Genomic DNA, 21,181 nt, shown 5'->3' with positions numbered 1-21,181 from the left:
ATCAAGAGTGAGCCTACTGAAATATTGAAAGTGACAACAAATGCAGCTCACAACTGTTTTCCTGTAAATGTTATGGTATCTAAATACACCCTTAGGTCTAAAATATCTCGCAAACTACAAGCAATATGGAAGATTACAACGGATTTCAGTTGAATATACCTCAAGTATGCAACCACACAAATAAGATTTCAAGCAGCCTGAAAACTGGTGCAAGTGCGCCACCAAGAGGACGCCACTATTATGTGCAATGGTGCAACCTTGTAGTAGTATCTATAAACTATATACATTTATCACATTACGACCGGTCAGCGCAAGACTCAAATACGTCAACAAAACCAAGACCTCAATAAAAACCTAACAGGTTTGAGAAGCCTTTTGGCTACAATTTTATTCATACTTGAATATTATTCAATACAGTTTTCTTAAATCTGACGCGCAACTTTGTCCCTGTAAAAATGAAGCAGGTGATTTTAATCAGTGACTAATTAACGTACGCTTCTTAAACAGCTGTGCGCGAGCCAGAAAACCAGGATAATTATTCCTAAAGTACTTCTACAGCATTTGACATTACTTATTATCGTCAGAGTTAGCGTATTTGACAAGGTTTCAAAAATGACTAATGATATATCTAAAAGAAAGGGGAAGAGTTCAACTGAGAAAAAGGCGAAAAGAAAGGGTAAAAGACGGGAGACTTACGCGATGTACATCTATAAAGTTATGAAACAGGTGGGTCAAAAAGCGCGAGGTGTGTTAACTGCTTCGGTCTTAAATATAACTAACAACCGTTTCCCTATACCTTCAAAAGGTTCATCCGGACACGGGGATTTCCAGCAGAGCTATGAGCATCATGAACTCCTTCGTGAACGACCTGTTTGAGAGGATTGCCACGGAAGCGTCCCGGCTGGCTCAGTACAATAAACGCTCCACCATCACCAGCAGAGAGGTGCAAACTGCAGTGAGACTGCTGCTGCCCGGGGAGCTGGCTAAACACGCCGTGTCTGAAGGCACCAAAGCTGTCACCAAGTACACCAGCTCCAAATGAAGACTTCAACACATACCGAGTTGTTATGACTAAGCTTTCAAACCTGTACACATGTGGCTTTGTAAGCTGGTTCTTTCAATAAATGCATTAAAAAAAATGCTTTTTTTTTCTTCATTTACAGTCCTCCCTTTTTCTACCACAGGGAAAATCCGTAACGCCTAATTATTACCACTAGATGGAGTAATTGTACATCTGTCATATTACAACAATAATGACTCCGTCTTTGACATGGAGGCCAAGAAATCTGAGCATGAAAATGATGTCAACGCCACTCGCATATGTAGGATACATGTTGAAAAAACAACAGCTATGAAATGTTCGTATTTGTAAAAAGGCACCCGAACTGTTATTTGGCGAAAATAGACTGTACAAATTGTAAATAATTGTGTAAATAAAAGGAAATTATAGGATATCTCTTAGCAAGCCTCAAAGTCAGTCAAGTCCACATCTTCATCTTCCTATTCTTTATCTCAGCTGGTTTGCATTTATATCATATAACTGATTGCACGCAGTCAGCATTACAAAGACAGTATGGTAAAGGATTAAAACAGTTGTTACTCTATAGTCGATACTTATTTTATGGCCTAGTAGTGCATACTAGTCAGTGGCCACATTTTTACCAGATGGAAATATTATTTGTCGAAAGCACAATTTTGTTGAATTGTGGTTTGACAGGGGTTGAATTTAAATATAATTACAGAAAACGTCTGTCATCCACTTTGTTTTGAATCCTCACGTGTATATAATTATATACTTCTGTCAAACCAAAAAGAGAAACACCTGCGTTACTCTGGCACAAATATGCCACAGGTGCAGACAAACGGGGGCGGCGATGTTAACTGATAACAAACCGGAGCTAATGCTGCGTTCATGGCAACTGCAATTTTTCTAGTCGGAGGTCTGAAAAATGCTGCGTTCAAGACTTCACACTTCGGAAGTCGGAAATTTCTACTGGGAAGTTCTCGAGTTCCCAATTGTCTGGAACGCAGCATAAGTCGAAGCTTAGTTACTACGGGTAAACTAGCAATTAAGCTAATCTCATATATATTTCATCCGGTTTTATCATGCTATCTCCTGAATGTACTCCAATACATTTTAGAGACCTGCAAAACAACGGCAATTCAACTAGAATAACGGTAAATATGCATCAAGTGTTCTGTCTGAATGAAAATCATCAGCTACAGCTAGCTAGCTAGCTAGCATGCTATCAAACCTAGACCGTTATCTTACTTCGTCGTCATAGAAACTCCATGTAGTTTTAGCAATGATAATGACAGTCGTTAAGCCAGAGGTAGCATGCTGCTCACACACTAACACGCCGAGTTTTGAACAACAAAAACAGTCGTTTGACATTACTTACCGATGTTTTGAAGACATTTTAGATTCCTCGAAGTCTTATCCAGCAACAAAAAGTAGAAACAAACAAAGTAGATTTTCCGCGTGTAACAAGTGGGGGAAAAAAAGGGCGGGGGGGTGAAAAACTTGTTTCTGTAGTTGCCATTGTCCATACAAAGATGGCAGCCGGATAGTAATTTCCTGCCCCTTTGCTAGGCAACAAAAATATATAAATTGGTACTTGACGTTAACTGGGCAATAAATATGTTGAAAAATATCGATTTATTGTGAAAACTAAAAACACTAAAACTAAAACAGTTTTGAAGATATATGTTCCTCAAAACAGCCACAACACAAGACACTGGTTGAAAAATTTAAGTTAACTAGCTGTTTATAAGGAATTTAATGTTTAAAAACAAAAATGGTAAATGTTGTTTAAAGAAGTGTAACTTTAATCATCTTTTAGCCTATCTCACAGGTGAAAACTGTAGAATATAAAAATATATACAAGGTTATCTGTGTATCTCAAGCAATCTTGGCATAGCTTTGACTGATGAAGACATAGTAGTGTCAAAACCTTAGTGTGTTTGCACTAATTAAAGCTGCAAATTGTTCAGTTTGCTCCAGCTTTTTCCTTGTAAAGTGTGTTTAATATTCTTATTTCAAAAGACAACACTGTTATGTTTTCAAAGTAATGTTTTAACCTCTAATGCATTCATTCAAACCTTGACGAGATCCTTGATTCAGTTAGCTTTTAAATGGACATTTGCTCTTTATAAAGTGACACGGGAAATAATGTAACAATGTATCCTTGTTATGTATTCTAATCAGGCCTTTAAAAGACGACACTGTCAACTGAATAGTACTTGATTACAAGATAATGACACCAGCGTTTGCACCAGTCCAATCTGCATAAAATGCAGGAACTGATAAAGGTCTCTCTAATTAGGATGGTGTTTACATCAGGCTTTACATACACCTATTAGGCGACCCTTGTCAACATCCTACAAAGCCGGGCTCACTGCAATAATGCACTTGATGTGACTCCCACCACTGACTGTTATTGTTGAGATACCCATTTTAGATGTTTCCCAGTATTCTTGGTAATGATACGAAATCTAAAGATGTTATTATGAGGGTGATACAGTCTTTGATGGCAGTGACTTTGTTCGTGATTATCATGGCCATTTAGGTTTTGTATCTTGCACCCTTCCCCATATCCCCTCTCATGCCCATGCCAAGTGGTAGTCATTGCTGTCTCCTTTAGGCAGACTGCTATGAACACATTATGGATGGGTGCATTAGTGAGTGATGCAGAGCCCGGGCTGGCTTGCCTTGTTTTCATGTGAGAGTGCATCATTAGAAAATGTTCCACTTGGCAGGGAAGCGCGTATTAACTGCAACCGCAATGAAATGAGGTTGTGATAGATGGTTAAAGTTATACAGGACTATTAGGTTGAAATATGAACCTCTCAATTGTCATGATGAAACAGAGGGCTATTTGCGTGGTGATCAGTGCATTGAGAGACAATTGGAATCTGCAAAGACCGATACAATACATTAAAGGTAGTAGGCTCAGAGCTGAGAGAGTACAGAAAAAGTAATCACGCTGCCTCTGAGTAGTTTGGAGCTACTGTTCAATTCAAGGCTCTATAAATTCATTTAGGTTTTCCACCAACATCTCGAGCATTGTGATGAGACCTGGGGGAGATTTGCAAACAGGGCACCTTGTCTAAACCCTGTAGTGGACTCTGATGAGCTATACATATGGAAGTTAGCCACTGTTGATCGGTTATAAAAGGCACTTTAATGGCCTCTCAGACTTAAAGCAGACGGTGTTTATTAACCTTAAGTGTTCTTATGGAGTGTCGGAGTCAATAAGATGTTGAGAATTTAATCAGAACCAGAGGACAAATGCATAAAACAGCAACTAGCTTCTGGTAGATAATGTCACTAGCCATTTGAACATGCTCATTAGCTTTTACTGGAATACAAACTAAAAACTATATTTCCCTTTAGCTTCCTTGATGTGAGCTGAAATGTGTAAAATGCATTTTAATTGCTCTTACAGGACCAGAATTGCCCATTTGCCAGACATGCTGTGGCCTCCTCAGATAGGAATAGCAATAAGTAACACAGGAAATCATTATTATAAGAAACACCTGATGGATAATTATGTGATCTGATGTCCTGGCAACAATCTCTGCAAACTTAGACTTTCTTGGGGTGCACTGACTCTGCTTTAGTCTAACAACAGATCCAATCGCAAATCCATTAGCATTTAATATTACTGTAATTACTGTGTACATTTCATTATGTTCTCAGTATATTAAATGACTGCTCAGCGTGGAGGGAGGGCTATAGTTTAATCTCTTTCTGTATTACTGTGTGCCACAGTACTCAAAACAGCATTAAGAGGCACATAATCAGAGGGAACTAATTGCCTATGATTGCATAAATGAAGTGCCTCGCTCTCATCAGGGCCGCTGCTGATGTCCAGCCTTTCACCGCCTTGAGAAGGGAAGGCAGTTGACCACAATGCAGAAAACCTTGGAGAGACAGCTACTGGTGGGTAATGTGAGGAAACCAAAAGATTTAATATGTCCACGGGGGGCTGTGAGGGCAGGGGGTGTTACTACTGCTGATGCTTTTTTGTTGCCATCAGAGTTGCCTCCGCTTCACAGAGGGAAAAAAATAAAAAAAGGAACACGAATGCCCACCATTTGAGAAATGAATTTATCGAAGTCGCTGTCTTTTTCCCCATTAGTAAGTGTTTAGTTCAGCGTTTTAAATAATTGCGTTACCAGGAATGATATTTAAAATACATTTGGGAGTCAATGAGGCGGGAAAGTGCCTACATGTTTTGCTGATGACACCCGGGCCATTTGGAAGACATCAAAGTAGAGAGGAGGTAGCCCAGATGCATATTATAAACTCATTATGTATATCATTTAAAAGGATGTACTCCAGCCGCAAAAACAATATTCCTAGTCTCTCTCTGGTAATGTGTGTTTTCAAAGTTGAAACTCTTACTCGCCTTCAGTTTAATGTGGCATCTATTACCAAACTGTAACATAAAATAAATGACCTTGATTTCCATACCAGAACAGTCGTTAAGGTATAGATGAGATGCAGCGATGCTTCTGCGTTTTCAAATGGGAAAGAAGGTAAAACCTATGTTCAAATGCCACGTATTTCTCCTCCTGTGGTGCAGACGTTGTTTTCCTCTGAGCTTACAGGCATCTTTAACACAGAGGTGGATAAACAGACATTAAAATATGTGCATTTTTGATACATTGTGCATCAAATAAAGCCAATTGTAACCAGTTTCCATATAAAATAGGTAATTCTGCGGCATCCTCACAGCCCATCCTTGGTGTCTAGAGAGTAAACAGATTCAATCAGTTTTGCCACTGGGTAAAATTTCCACAAGCACTGGAAAATGGCGGTCCATCAGTCAAAAGAGATGTTTGTCAGTAGCTTAGCGAGTAGGCTTAAGAGGCTTAATTATGCGCCGTCCCTCCGCCATCAGAACACTACACGTGGGGCAGAGTGACACAGCGGTTGCCAGTCATTCAGCCTAATGTTCTAATGCAGGGAGCCGTGTGGATACAGAAAATCCATTAAGGCTGTTGGGGAAAAAAAACACAACGCAGAAAAAGAGATTTTGCAAACATGTACTCACAGGGGCTTACAAACAGGCCGTTCTTATTTGCTCTTTTTCTGAGACCAAATTTGACCTTAAAAGTTGCACAAATGTTTGAGTCAGCCGTTAAGTTTTTACTTGGTCATCTTGTTTTTGAAGTTAAAGACTAGGTATTATGCTGTTTCACATTTTAAGACATATATATAATTTTATAATGTTGGATGTCCATGCTAAATGTGGGTGAAGTTTCAAATCTGAAGGTAAAAAAAAAATACTTTTACCTTAGAGTAATATCCTGCTAAAAAAGTGAACGCCAGGTTTCAGACAGTTTTTTCTCCACGTTGTGACTTCGCAAAGTGCAGCCTCAGCAGGCTTCAGAGACCTGGCCAATCAGAAGAAAGCGGGATTGTAGGGGCGGGATTTCTTAAAGGGACAGAGCTGAGTCATTTCAGCCAGAGGCTGTATGAGGGCCTGCACAGAGCACCAGTGTGAGAAAAATGATGAGTCTTTTTTACTGTAAGTTATGCTAAGCTACTCTACAGGTGGCACAGAGTGAAATATGAACCTTGACATTAGCATAACACCCCCCCCTTTAAACAGTGAAATCCCTGTTGTTAAAGGTTTATTATCTACTCATAAACTATGACATCATAAAAATACAAGCAAACATTCATAATGCAACAACCTCCCCTCTCTATGGACTTAACCTGCTATGTACATTTAGAGTAGAAGATGTGGATACAGACTTAATAAAACTGGAAAAAGAAGTTTTTCTATGTGCAACTTTAAAATCTGTAAAAGTAATGTTACCTTTATTATTTAAGACAGCTAAGCTTCAATTGCTGTTGATTAAAAGGGTGATTAATATATGTTAATCACACCAATAGCAGCATGTATTTAGTTGCTCACGTGAGTTCTTATGATATTTGATACTTGCAGCCTGACAGAAACACTTCGCGACTGAAACTTTCCTGGAGGCAAACAGGAGAGGCTCAAGTGGCTGCATGTGAGGCATAAAAATAGCATTAGTTGTCACACCGCTGGGAGGGTCTCATACTGAATATCAAAACAACTCTGTGAACCAACCCTGCGAACAGCCGGCAGGCACATAGTGGACATCAGCCAGACAGAGCGAAACAACAACAGAAACAGAGAGAGAGGCCTTTCAAATAGTCTCTCTCACTCTATCGTACACATCTTACACGACCGCTGTTCCCTGTGAGAGCCGAGACATCCAGCATGTCGCAAGGCAGCTTTGTCTTCACGCCCATGGCCTTGCGCTCTCTTGAACTTGACCAGGACATGCTGGAGCGACACAAGTACAAGAAGCAGCTGGCTTCCCATCACCTCAATAGCTATCTGCTGAAGAAGGAGGCCAGAGACGGGGCACTGCTGAGGACCCACACTGTCCGGCCTGCAGCCGTCTGCCAGGATGTGGTCGTCCAAAACGCCCTGTATACAGGAGACCTGGAGGCCACGCAGCGGCTCTTTCCTCGAGGATCCACGGCGAACCTCATCATTGAACCACAAGGAGGGGAGATGCGCTGGGTCGCCACAGGAGAAGGTAGGAGACGACATTTGTCCTCATTAGGAATTAATTTAGAAAACTTTTATGATTTGGCACAGCATGGTAGCTTATAGTATTTCCTGGAGATTAGCATACGGAAGTGTGAATCAATGCTTTAAAGGGATTTAAATATGCAGCTAAAAGCAACGTGTAACTGGTGCATCTCACTGTGAGGCAGTATTTGAAGACACAGTAATGCCATATTTATAGAAACAGACCACGAGGCAATATTTATGGGCACCATCACATGTCCGCCACACAATAAAACTGGATTACATTGTGGCCTTTCACAAAGGACAACCTGCATGCTTCATTTTGGTTCTGCAGAGTGCTAATATTTAGAGTCAGTTTTGGCTTGGCTGGTCTTGTAATTATTGTCCCATACCCCAAATTAAAATTTTGCATGAATAATAATGGACCTTTGCAATACTGGATTTTACTTAAGGCATTCTATTTTCCAGAACAATGTGTTTCTCCCTGAAATTTATTGAATGCAAAAAAGCATTGTTTGTTAACTTCAGCAGATTAGCTGAATCAGTGTGCAGGTGACATGTAACATCATTGGCTCCCATATCACTGCTCTGGCAAGGTTCACCGGGTCAACCAAAAGATCACATATCACCTCCCTGAAATAGCCCCGTGTGCACAAACAACCAAGCATAAGCGCTTATTTCCTCCAAGAGAAAACACCCTTAGTTAAGCTTTAAAATATACAAAAGCTAGCTGCAGTATGGCTTATGTAGCACCTAAGTTTAAGTGGCACAAACAGAAGAAGTACCGCAACGACGTGATCGCCACAGCCAAGGCCACCGGCTGTGTCCTGCAGTTCTGGAACTCTCTGCTTGTTGGCGACGACCTGACTGTTCTAAGCATCGTGGACGACGACGAGTATTGCTACCTTATCGACGCCATTTATGACACCAGCAACATAGAGGAGTGGAAGAACTTCAGGTTTAACTACAGAGGCCTGAGTAGGTTTATCAGAGCTTTGGTTTTATACGGTCTACTACAGGGTATCAGGGTCTTTTATTGAGTACTTTTAGTCATGCAAACAGTAGTACTTTGGATTACTTATATCTGTCATGTCTGCTGATACTATGCTCAAAGGTGACTGCATGCCAATGTTTCTCCCTTCTTGCAGGACTGTGGTCTCTGAGTTATGAGCAGGAGCTGACCACGCCGCTTCACATCACCGCTGGTCGAGGCTTCACAGAGTGCCTGAGGCTCCTGCTGCAGCGCGGGGCAAATGTAGACCTGGCACCAGGGGGCACCACTGCTCTGCATGAGTCCTGTGAAAACTGCCAGCCAGAGTGCACAAAGCTGCTGCTGATCCACGGCGCCAACGCCAATGCCGTCTCTGAAGAGGGCCTAATGCCTTTACACTGTTGTACAAGCCCTAAATCTCTTGAGTGAGTAAATCGGAACATAACTGGAAACTGTAATCCCTCGTGTGTGTAAAGTAGAAAAAACTAGTATGAATGCAGGTGCTTTAATTTAGTGATTCTCAACTTAAGGTACTTGTGCCCCAAGGGGTTCTTCCAGAGGGTATGTAGAAGGCATAGCTGGAGCAGCAGTACCCTAAGAGGAGAGTCAACAAGTCAGTTGTAGCAAACTTTTAACCTAAAACTGGTTAAAAATGTGTTGTAGCTGTCACAAGCTACTGGACCAAGTTAGACTACCTGCAAAGCCCCTGAATGTTTTGGATTGAGGTTGCATTAATTAAAGGGCCAGTTCGCCGATTTTTAACCTCAGTCCTATCATGTTATTATGGGGCGCTAATGCTATTATGGTAGAAGAAAAATGCAATTTACTCTGTGCCTTTGGAGGACGCTATCCTTCTCCAATGGGCCCTGGAAAACCTCCGCCAGATGACGTAAAACACGTCATCTGGTGGAGGCCAGGGAGCTCGCAAAACTACACTTCCTCAATCTAAGACGCCCGCCTCCGATGTCATGTCTCGTTCAAAATCGTCAGGTTTGAAATGTAGACTGCGGACCCCAAGATTTTTTTAGACGATCCACCGTTATATATTATTGTCATATTTTGGATTCTGTACTGCTCTGAGCCATCGCCTGCATCAATCAATGCCCTTGACTGGTAAACTGTAGTATTTCACTCCAGCGTCTCTCACTGCACGCCGGGTGTTGTAGGAATGTAGAATGGGCCAAACTACGAGCTGTTTGTACAACTTTCTCCACAGCTATGGCGCCAATTTCAAATCATATTGCTTCTATCGATTACAGAGAACACCAGCTTTGACTGACGGTGGCTTTTTCCAGGGGAGACTTGCTCCTTTAACTCAACTTTTTATAAGAGGAAGACTTTGTTGTTAAAAATCAGTAAACTGCAATATCTATCTACAGTTAGTGCTAACGTTAGCTTACATTAGCCACCAATAGCAACTTTTCATGCTCGACCAAATAAGGCTGTAGCAGCAAAAACCCTGTTTGGACTAAAATGAGCAAGGTCGTATTTATTGCTTTTGCTATTTCTAAGAGTGACGCAGTCTCGCTTTAAGACTATCGGCTCCGGATGAGTGCATGAAAGCTACCATGCTGGTAACCAGAGTAGGCTAGGTAATTAGCTAAAAGTGATTAAATATGAAGCTCCTGCAACCAAAACATTCCAGATCATTGAAAAATGATTATTTTAAATAATTAATGGTGCTAAATAACATTTGGTTTAAACTTAAATTAACACATTTATAGAATAGAGTTTGGTGTTGATAAAGAGGTACTTGAACTTGTTGGATATAACTGTGACTTAAACAAAAATGGCTTACTACTGCTGACAACTCTTTACATGTAATTCTGTCTGCAGATGTGCCAAGTATCTCCTCCAGTATGGTGCAGCAATCAACGGTCGCAGTGTAGATGAAGATGACACTCCCTTACACGCAGCAGCCAGGAACGGCCTCCCGGACCACATCGAGCTCTACCTGCGTTACGGAGCCGCTGTGGACAAAAAGAACGCTGAGGGTCTCACGCCCCTGAACGCTGCTTGTTCACAGCCCCAGGAGCTGCAGGAACTTCAGGATTACTTCAAGGTGTGCCAGATGCTGCTGGTGGCCGGGGCCGACATCCACACCATGGACCAGGACAAACACAACCCTCTGCACATGGCGTGTAAGAACGTCAACCCAGATGTGGTGGATCTGCTGCTGGCTTACGGTGCCTGTGTTAACGACATGGACTACGGTGGTGAAGCTCCCATGCACAACATCCTGAAGGTGGTCTGCTACAAGGTTTCCCATCAGCCTGAGAGGATCGTCCGTGCTCTGCTCAACCACGGCTCCATCCGGGTGTGGCCTGGAGCTCTGCCTGTGGTAAGAAATCAAAACATACACGTTACCTAAAATAGCTAAAGAAAAAAGAGTGTACATGCAGTCTTTAGGGGCTAAATAATTCCAGATTGGTTTGTAGCAGGAAGCTGTATTTGCACTGTGAAGCAATTATTCATCAAGGTGGCTCATTTAGCCTAATTAGCAAGTTCTGCACATGTAACACCTTGAAAGTCTTGAAACACTTCCTTGGAATATTCCAGACTTCACAACTTCACAATTCAAATCATTCCCGTCTCATGACACGACGTGAAGTGTTGCACTCTCCGCGGGGAACAGACTACAACTATCAGTGAACCCACGTGCACACGACAAAATGCCTGCTTCCTAATTAGGCAAGTGTTAATAGGAGATTAATTAGCACTAATTGCATAATTTCCAGTTAAACCCCTGGAGGGAAGACCAATCTGTTCATTTCACAAGTGTTTAATTACTTTATTTCTGCAGTTCTATGGAGTCGCAGGCTCGCTCATGAACTTAAATGATGATTATATGGATGTGATTGCTCTGCTCTGTGTTGTTTCTTGTAGGTTCTGAAGCACTGCTCTGTGTCTCCACGCACCATCGAGGTTCTCCTGAACGACTACAGTCACCTCAAAGTCACAGACACCTGGGTGGAGTCTGTGTCACCCGAGGTGTTCAAGGCAAGCTTGTTAAATGATTTATTCATGAGTGAGATTTAACTAATGTGACTGTTGTTTATATTGTACCACTATTTAATTTCTTTAACTGGCATTGTTTAATATATATTTGTTGTATTTTAACCTCCTTCAACTTTAGGATCACGCACATATAATCTGAGATACATAAGGCCTTTAAATACTAAATAAATCAAACAAAAACATCTTATTCATTAGACAAATTATATCAGATCTCATTGAATTAATCTCACGTGTATCTGTGTTTTTTTAAATCCGAACAGGAGCACAAAGTCTTCTACGAGTCCGTCTTCTCTCTGGCGATGACTCCTCGCTCCCTGCAGCACCTGGCACGCTGCAGGCTCAGGAAGTACCTGGACAGCCGCGTGCACGAGGTGGTCCCTAAAATGGATCTGCCCACCTTCATAAAGAACTACCTGCTGCTGGAGTACAGAGGTTACATCCACTGAAAGCACTTTGTGGAGGCTTTAGTCAGCATGGGTGCAGACATGTGAGAAAGAAGCAGCCCCTTCAACATAAAATCATCACGGTTAAAAGAGTGACAATCAACCAAAGATCTACACACCAGCACGTTTCATATTTAGAACATGTTTTTCGACCTTTCAGGAGGAAGAAGCAGCTGTTTTATTCAGCTTTAAGCACAGTTACGTTTGATGTTGCACCACAAGAGGGCGCAATAGGCTAGAGTTGATGTGGTGTGAAGCAGGTATGCAATTGTGTTTTATATTGTATTTATTTTTATTATGAAAGATTTTTTGTATTCTGAACTCGACAGTATAGAGGCTCAGATGGTTGTATTTTTATACATTAAAGTTATTGTAGTTTGATGTTTATTCCTATAGTGATGATGTGCTGTCCTTTGAGGATTGTTATAAAATATTTGCATAAATAATTACTGCCACCGATGTGAGTTTCATTAGGAGTTTTATATCAAAAATAAGCCTGATATATAAATAAAATCTCCCACCTTGGCGACGTGGTCTAGAAATTGTTGTTATTTTTTCCTGTTGTCTGACATTTTCTCTCCTTTTATCCCCCTTATTCTCTCACGCTTCGGCTTGTAGCCTGCTGTTTTTGTGTCGTTTCTTTATTTTTTTTTGTCTGGAAGAAGAAAAATAATTACAAAAATTCTGTTTTAAAAAATCTGATTCAGCTTTTGTTTTTAAACACACGTTTAAAAGGGTTAGCAGCAAATTCAACATTTAAAAGGAGTTACAACTCCATTAAGTCGTGTTGAATATCAACTTATATTTTCTACTGTGAACACGATATTCCAGTATTTTTTTCTTCTTCAAATATTAACGACAAGCTTTGTCAAATTAGCGAAACGAGAGGCAGAAAAACGACAAGAGTTCAGTGAGTTACACCTGTCTGTCTCTCGCATCAGTTTTTTTTTTAATGCACGTTGTGTTGGAGGCATCGTGGTCACATTTAGCAAAATGACATATATCTCCAGAATTAATTTCCTTATATTTAACAAGGTTTTAATCTTTGGACAATTAAAATATAGAGCTTATTTTGTTTTAACAGGCATTTTTATTAACCCCTATTAAGGGTGCGTGTATTAAACCATTTTTGCAAGAGAGAAAATAGTTCCAAATGATGACTATTCTACATGATTGTAAATTTCATTTGGTCACTGCGACTAATAAAAAGTGTAAAGAGGACCTTTGTAACCTCAGAATCGCTCCTTAAAAGGATGGTTTCATTGGATCAAACCGGGCTGCTGCTGCTGCTGCTGCTGCTGGAGTCACTTGCAATTATAAGAATTAGCCCGGCCTGGCCCTCCGCCGCTAATCAGAGCCGCTGGTGATATGTTTATGTCCTCGTGCAATCAGACGACCGGTTGGAGAGCCCGGGCACCCAGGACTCAATAGGGCTAATCATCATCAGTTCCCATTCCCATTTAAAAGGTGAAATGATCTGCGATTAAACCAGTGCTTAAAGGAGAGAGAAAAGTGATTTTTTTTTCTGCACATGCATTTTTGATCAGGGATGATTTGTGTCTCCTTAAACGCGTCAGAGACAGTGTGTTATTTGATCTATAAAAAAGCTTTAGGATTTAGATGTCAGATTAACGGTAAAGTTAATAATTCACATCTTTTTAAATAATTCCCCCGAGTTCAAACTAAGTGACATCACTTCGATTTGACTTTGGCCACAGTGTGTCCACGCTGCAGTTGACCTCGCATAAAGCTCTTTTATCGGGATCTAATTTCGCGCAGAGTATCTCTCTCCAGGGAACAATTGTTGCAGCACTTCTTTTTCTCCCGAAGCCGCCGAACGCATTGTTTTTATCCGCGGAGAAAGGGCCAGAGAGCGGAGAAACATCTGCCTCCCCTCCCTCCTCACTCTGATGCCCATCGGCCCCAATATTCCAACAAAAGGCGCCGTTGTTTTACGCTGTCCCTTGAATCCAGAGTAATTACTTATCATCAATCAAAATTAATAATAGCTGATTGGGTTGGTGTGGTCAACGATTATAGAAGGGGAAGGGCTGGAGCAGTCTCTCACACCGTTTTGCAGTCAATGGTGAACCTGGCAAAAGAGGAGGAGGAGGGCTGGAGGGGGGGGGCGACCCGTCTATTTGGTCTCCACTGGGAAACTACCGCCTCTCAAGACGGCCAAAAAGTCAGAGGCTGAATAAGGAAATGAAGCGTAATTTGAGGAAGATGGATGAGCCCCCAGGGAAACACCCCCTTTTCATTCCTCTTGTATTGCAGATGATAACCAATGCGCTCTCGCCCTCTCTCTCTCTCCCTGCGCACACACACACACACACACACACACACACACACACACAAGGTCCCTGGGAGAGGGGCGGAGGCAGGAGTTGGTAGATAGATACAGAGAGCGTGTGTTTATGTCTCAGTGTGTGACAAATAAGAGGGAAAAGGTAGCGCAGGGGCTCACAACAAAGCGCAGGCAGAGAGCAGAGAACCGGAGAAGCAGAAGCAGTCCACTCACTCCCAGGGATGACAACACGGCGGAGGATCTACTTTCTCTCCACTCCTTTGCTCTGAAAGTTTTACGCGTCGCCGAGGGAAAAAGAGGACACCTGCTTTCCAAGTTTCCACCAAATAAAAAGTGTTTGCCTGCAAAAATGCAGAGACCAGGCGGCCAAGGGACGGCGTTCTCAATCGACTCCCTCATAGGGACCCCTCAGCCCCGACCGGGACACCTGCTCTACACGGGCTACCCCATGTTCATGCCGTACAGACCTCTGGTTATCCCGCAAGCTTTATCCCACTCGCCTTTATCGTCTGGGATACCTCCTCTCGCGCCTCTGGCCTCTTTTGCGGGACGCCTCACTAACACGTTCTGTGCCAGTCTGGGACAGGGGGTGCCATCCATGGTCGCGCTCACCACCACCATGCCGAGTTTCTCGGATCCACCGGACAGTTTCTACCCGCCACAAGAGCTCCCAGGCCCGCGTTTGAGCGCAGCAGATCCCGGAACGAGGAGGCAGGAGAGTCCGCACTCCGAGGAGCTGCACAGCCGGGACAAGGGCTCCGAGCTGCTCAACTTCTCGGAAACTTTTCAAACAATATCAGGTTAGCACGCTTTTACTACTTGTTTGTCGTATTTTATCGAATTCAAACCTCAGAGCTGTTGCGTAAAAGTGACCACTGTGCGTAAAAATGCGTAAAAGTAGAGTTAGTTGGTGTCCGGACTCAGAGAATAATTAAAACGAAAGTTAAAGTTGTTACATCAATTTTGTTGCTGGGTAGCATATTAAATATTGATGATACACGATGTATCTACATTTTGTGGGATGTAGCCTGATGACAGTGGAGCTGTAAAGTCTGTTTTTCCAGGTACATCAATTTCATACGAACAGGCCGTACTTTCAATTATTTCTAAATTGTTCCTCATATAATTCTAATGATATTAAATTGGAGAGTTGCTGAACCACATTTCAAAACTTCAGCTGTTGGTTTTGTTTAGGAGAAGGTGGAATCTGTTCCAAGTAGCTAAAACAGCTAAAAACGTGTATAGCAACACACTGTATACACACACACACACACACACACACTGCAGCTGTAATAGACACATTTACACAGATAATGTTGCTAGATGTAAAACATATTTCTTAGGAGTTTTTCAGAAGTTTTTCTTGGTTATTATCTCTATTATCTCTACAAGTCTGCTAAAAGAAGCAATGACTGATGTCTAGTGTTGTGAGACATTGCGTAATGCTTGCTTCTGGCCTTTTGGCTCATAAACAAGTGACCTAATGAGAATTTCTTTGCTCCTTTTTAACATATTAGGTGAGACCAAACTGTACAGCTCAGACGACGAGAAGCTGGACCTAAAATCCGCAGACACCGCGTGCAGTGACCGCGAGGACAGCTCCGCGGACAGCGAGAACGAAAGTTTCTCTGACGGGAACAACTGCGGCTCCCTGACCCAGAAGAGCAAACTAAAGACCGGCTCTCAGGAGGCGCTGCCCCCCGGCAGCTCCGCGGGGAAGAGCCGGAGGAGACGAACAGCTTTCACCAGCGAGCAGCTGCTCGAACTGGAAAAGGAGTTTCACTGTAAAAAGTACCTTTCTCTGACTGAACGCTCGCAGATCGCGCACGCGCTTAAACTGAGCGAGGTGCAGGTGAAGATCTGGTTTCAGAACCGCAGGGCCAAGTGGAAACGGATCAAAGCCGGCAACGTGAACAACCGGTCAGGAGAGCCGGTGAGAAACCCCAAAATAGTGGTCCCCATCCCCGTGCACGTCAACAGGTTCGCGGTGAGGAGTCAGCACCAACAGATAGAGCAGGGGACCCGGCCGTGAACTCATAGACACACCACAGATATTCAAAATAAAAAACACTTACATGTTGAACGCATGAAGCACAAAAAGGAGGAGTCGATTATTTTGTCTGAGAGGTGAGACGGAGCAGAGGAGAGGATCAAATATTCTGCAACAAGCTGTCCTTTTTATTTATTCTGCTGTGAATATGTACATATAAATGGGTAACACTGGTACAAATGGGCACTATGAGATGAGACTGTAAAGATTTTTTAAGTATTTATATGTTCTGTTGTGCATGTCCTCATTTGGTGAAGCTGCATTTTCGTTTTGTGTTTGGTACAATTTGTTGAGCACATTTGCATGTAAAGACGGTTTGACATTTTGTTCGGTGACTGATCGATCCACCTTTGACAGCTGTTTGTGAAAAAAAAAAGAAGATGTGAAGGAAATAATGACCAAACAAGGGACACGTGTAAAATATATTGACCTAATAAATCGCTTTATACGAACGTTTGAATCCAGATTGAATCTTTATTGTTCAGAGAGGAGTAACAATGTTTTTTTAAATGTCTGGGAATCATTTTGTGTGGTTAGAATGAAAAATGTGGCCTTTTAATCCAACAGCAGCAAACAAACTGCAGTCAGGCGGTTATTTGTACATTATTGAGGGGGAAAAAAATACTTAAAATTAATATTTTTTATCTTTAATTTTATGATTTGAACATTTTAAAATAATTTCAAAATGTATAAATGCATCTCTGAAAAACAATGGGATACTTTTATTATAAATATTTAAAGGGCTTCTGCGTTGATACTTTAAAACTTTAACATTTTACGTCGTTACGTCATTGCTGCGTTTGCGCATTTGTTGGTTTTAATCTTTTAGAGTTACAAAATTACTTTTTGTTTTAACCCGGAAACACCAGGAAATGTTTAAGGGCCCCTTTTTTTTTTAAAAGAGAAAAATACCATGAGTGATTGATTTGTCTTCAGGAGGCCATGTGGTCTCAGCTGATGGAGCCTCGTTAGACTGAACACATTCAACACTCTGTAATGAACTGGTCTGTCAGTCACTGCTGAGGGAATACAAACCCACAGCAGCTCTCACTAACCTGAGAGAGAGACGCGAAATTATTTTGGTGAAATAATAAAAATGGCGTGTGGGAATATGAATCATAACAGGAAGTGAATTAATAAACAAGCTTAAAATTGAATTTAGAAACCATTAGGCCATGTTATCACACAATACTTTAGTTTAATAATGCTTTTTTCTTTACAGAACTAATTTATAATGAGAATTTATTTGATAGTTATCTAAATATAGACACCTGTAGATATTTTTTTTAGAAGTGAAATGTGTTTATGGGAGAATATTTGATGCATTTCATCAGCGTAAAAGGTGATTCATATAGCTTTAAAAGAATTCACAATATATTTGCAGAATTATTCTGCAAGACTAAAAGGACAAACAAACATGACAGCGTTCGAGGCCCAGCTTCAACACTTAGATGGGGATGTAAATGTCAGAGCAGCAGAGTTAGAACAAACTGCACACACAATAATGTCTGGCCTCACAGCTATACGATTACAGGAAGCTGGTGTTTTTGTACAAACTTTCATATATGCATGCCTCTCTCTGGCTTTCTCTGAGGTGTTTCCAGAAAAGGCTCATGTTGGAATAATTTCACTTCAGCTCAGATGAGAGAAGGTGATTGGTTTTTCCAAAATAGACCGAGGCCTGGAGCATGTTTCACCTAATGCAGCAGCACCTGTTGAACTATGACGGCAGGGCAGGGTTTTTCAAATATTTCATTAGTATTAATATTTTATTCAATTAACCAGCCTGCTTCTTAGGACATATTTAGCCAAAATATGGTGTTTTTCTATTCTTGACTCTTAATTCACACGTTGATCTCAGTGTGACCTCAGAGACATTTCATGACCCGGGCACCATGAGTAAACTTTATTCCGCCGTCCACCTCATACATCAAGACTGTGACACTTGGATGGGGATTGAAGGAGTGATGGTGGTGTGAGGGAGCAGTCAGTGGAAGTTTTATTATGGTCCAGCAGCTGACTAATGCAGACGGTCACTTCCACGACGTTGTGCCAGAGTGCAAACGGCTATTTCAGAGTTTATGAGCTGCAGGGCGGAGACGCGACACGGCTCGGGCACTAAGGTCACGGCTGTTGTTGGTATACTGGAGATCCTGAAAATGGGACTATTTTATTCAACTTTTATTTTTGTTTAATTACGACTTAAAGAAGGGACATGTTACCACATTTACTCATCTAAAAGACTGTCGCTTTATTTGGATGTTAAGGATTTTGTGTTTATTTAAACGGCCTACTTCGGAACAGGTAAACACACACACAGTAACACACACCTTGAACTTGTTTTCTTTCCCTTTAAATCTGATTACCACCTCTCATTTTGGCAACATTGTCTCTATTAAATCCCTGCCAATAAAGTTTATTGAATTGAATTGAATTGTAAATACCTTTATGAGTAAATATAGTAATTAATCTTACTGAACACCTCCAGACAGTGTCTGTATCTCTCTGCTATTTAAACCACAGATTGAAATATCAGAAGTTCTCTACAGCAAAGACATTAAACCGTTTCCACATTCCCACCTGGAGAGAGAGAGAGAGAGAAGAGGAGGGAGGAAGAGTAAAACGAGGGACCTCATTACTTCCTGGTTGTATGTGCTCAGGCTGCTCCTTGTCGACTGCAGGCCTGACTTCTTGGGAGGGTCCGGACGGCGGCGGCTGCAGTGATGTATGGGCAGATGCATCAAATCGCACAAGATAAACAAGCGATGAGTTTCATCAGGGCCATCATAGCTTTAATTTGGCTGCCTAATGAGTCAGATCTAGTGGCGGAGATAAGAGTTGTCAGAGGCCCGGCTCTAATGAATTTCTTGCCACTTGTAATCAAGGTTGCCTGTCTGAGGGGGGATGATTAATGGAACCCTGGAGGATTCCCTCGGCCCTCAGCCTTCATTACAGCTAATGCATTCTCAGGCAAATTAACAGAGAAATGCAGGCAAAAGCCAACGGGGAAGAGGAGAGGAAGAGAGAGGGGAAGGGGAGAACGGGAGAGAGGGATGGGAAGGGAGCGTTTATGTAAGACAAAAGGGGAGAGAGAGGAGGATGAGAAGGTGGGGATGAAGCAGGCAGGAGAGAAAAAAGAGGCAGGGATAAGCTGAAATCGTCTGATTAGCGAGAGGTTCAAGGATATGGAAATTAAAGAGGAGACGAGGGTTTGGGTCAGTCGGAGAGGGCAGGGGGCAACATGGATGTACTGGTCAGACATGATGGAGCTGAAATTGATAAATGGTTGTTCACGTCTGGAGGGAGAGATGGTCAGATGGAGGGAGCAGAGTGGATGTAATTACAGCTTAAAGAGGTTAAGAGGGTGAAGGGAGGAGGAAAAAAAACGGGGAGCAACTGCATCCCGTCCAAATGAAGACACGAGCACGTGAGACAAACCACCTTAAAGCGACATTTGTGTAATGACCGGGCACGTCTGTTAAAGTGGCCCGTAGCCAAGCAGCTCCTACATGTTATGGAAATATGATTTTAATGTTTGCAAATATGGTCTCGTCAGGTCTTTGTGTAGCCATCCATCAGCCTCAGACCCACCTCTGCAATCTTGGAGGCAATTTGTCTGAGAGGAGGTGGGCGGCAGAGAGCCCTCCTCACTGTTTAGCAGGCCCTGATGAAATATCAAAACACACAGCGGCGCGAGCGAGCGCTCAGACACAACACAACAAACACGAGTGGCCGGGAGGTGTGTGAGGCACGGCGATAAATAACAGGACACATGCTTTTGGTTAAATGTGTCACCTGATGGAGAATTAATGTGATTCAGTCTATTTTATTTAAGCACAGACTTAAAATGTGGATATTTAAAGTCTGTGAGGAACCGGGTTCTTACTCAAAGCAGGTATAATCAATAATTTTATATCACCAAGGGTCATGATAATAGATTTATGTGAAAGAAGCTGTCAGTAGAAGTAGTTTGCATCAGACCTGAACGTCTAGAGCATTTTTAGCATCTTTTATGTCATTGCTTTGTTTTGTTTATGGGTCACATTCTCTCATTAGAGTCGTGTCAAGCAGAAAGGAAAGCTTAAAAACTCCAGGCACGCTAGCTACAGTTAGCAACTGGTTGGTGAACATAGTGAATTTTGCAGCAAGTTGGTGGCGAACAAACTCTGAGCTAAAAGGAGAGTTTACATTGGACTTAGATTGCGGCACAAACACAACTACAAACTACACTTGGAGAGCGCAGACCTCTGCCAACACCAAAATTCCAGGCTTGTACGACAATCTTCAAGCGCCATACAGCTCTGGAAACATTCAAGAGACCACTCCAAATGTTCCTTAAATTATCTCTCTAAACGTCAAGGCCAGCCCAATCCGGATCTGAAAACCTCCTGAGTGTGATCAAGAGGAAGACCAACTGTAACAAGCTATCAAACAAAGCAGCATGCAGCTCCCATGTTTGTGGCATAACGTCACCTAACAGCCAAGGTGCATGAAAGCTGTCATTAAAAACCAGGTTATTCCAGCAAATGTTGATTGGTGAACTCCTCCTGAGTTAAAACATTAATGTTCTGTTGTTTAACAGTTGTTTTCTTGCATTATTAAAGCTCTGAAAAACATATTTTTGCATCTTTTGGTCATCTTAACCAGTTGTTATTTTCTGCAAATAAAAGACCTCACTGACAACATTTTATTTGGAAGTGGGAAGAAATATTGAATACAATAAAACACAAACCTATAAATAGTAGAACCAGAGAAGAACTTTTTTTGCAGTATATGTCTGGATACATT

The 21,181-nt window shown here is 41.9% G+C and overlaps 3 protein-coding genes across 3 annotated transcripts; all 3 read left to right on the top strand.

The window, feature by feature from the left end:
* Positions 1-612: 612 nt before the first annotated feature.
* Positions 613-1,042, top strand: h2bk1 (H2B.K variant histone 1). Its single transcript, XM_069684549.1, has 2 exons — positions 613-726; positions 806-1,042. Exons 1-2 carry the CDS (start codon positions 613-615, stop codon positions 1,040-1,042), a joined length of 351 nt encoding a protein of 116 aa, XP_069540650.1.
* Positions 1,043-7,262: 6,220 nt separating this feature from the next.
* Positions 7,263-12,038, top strand: asb10 (ankyrin repeat and SOCS box containing 10). The gene is made up of 5 exons (XM_069685516.1): positions 7,263-7,587; positions 8,732-8,999; positions 10,411-10,915; positions 11,461-11,574; positions 11,853-12,038. The coding sequence occupies exons 1-5, from the start codon at positions 7,263-7,265 to the stop codon at positions 12,036-12,038; spliced, it is 1,398 nt and encodes a 465-aa protein (XP_069541617.1).
* A 2,654-nt stretch (positions 12,039-14,692) lies between these two features.
* On the top strand, positions 14,693-16,811 carry gbx1 (gastrulation brain homeobox 1). The gene is made up of 2 exons (XM_069685360.1): positions 14,693-15,143; positions 15,861-16,811. Exons 1-2 carry the CDS (start codon positions 14,693-14,695, stop codon positions 16,373-16,375), a joined length of 966 nt encoding a protein of 321 aa, XP_069541461.1. The 3' UTR covers positions 16,376-16,811.
* The last annotated feature ends 4,370 nt before the right edge of the window (positions 16,812-21,181 follow it).

Source organism: Semicossyphus pulcher, unplaced genomic scaffold, assembly GCF_022749685.1.
Source record: "Semicossyphus pulcher isolate SPU_LCO1_2020_fin unplaced genomic scaffold, fSemPul1.0.p SCAF_7, whole genome shotgun sequence".
In the NCBI taxonomy this organism is placed as follows: Eukaryota; Metazoa; Chordata; class Actinopteri; order Labriformes; family Labridae; genus Semicossyphus; species Semicossyphus pulcher.
Note: the sequence above shows the minus strand (reverse complement) of the source record. Positions and strands in the feature narration are given on the sequence as shown.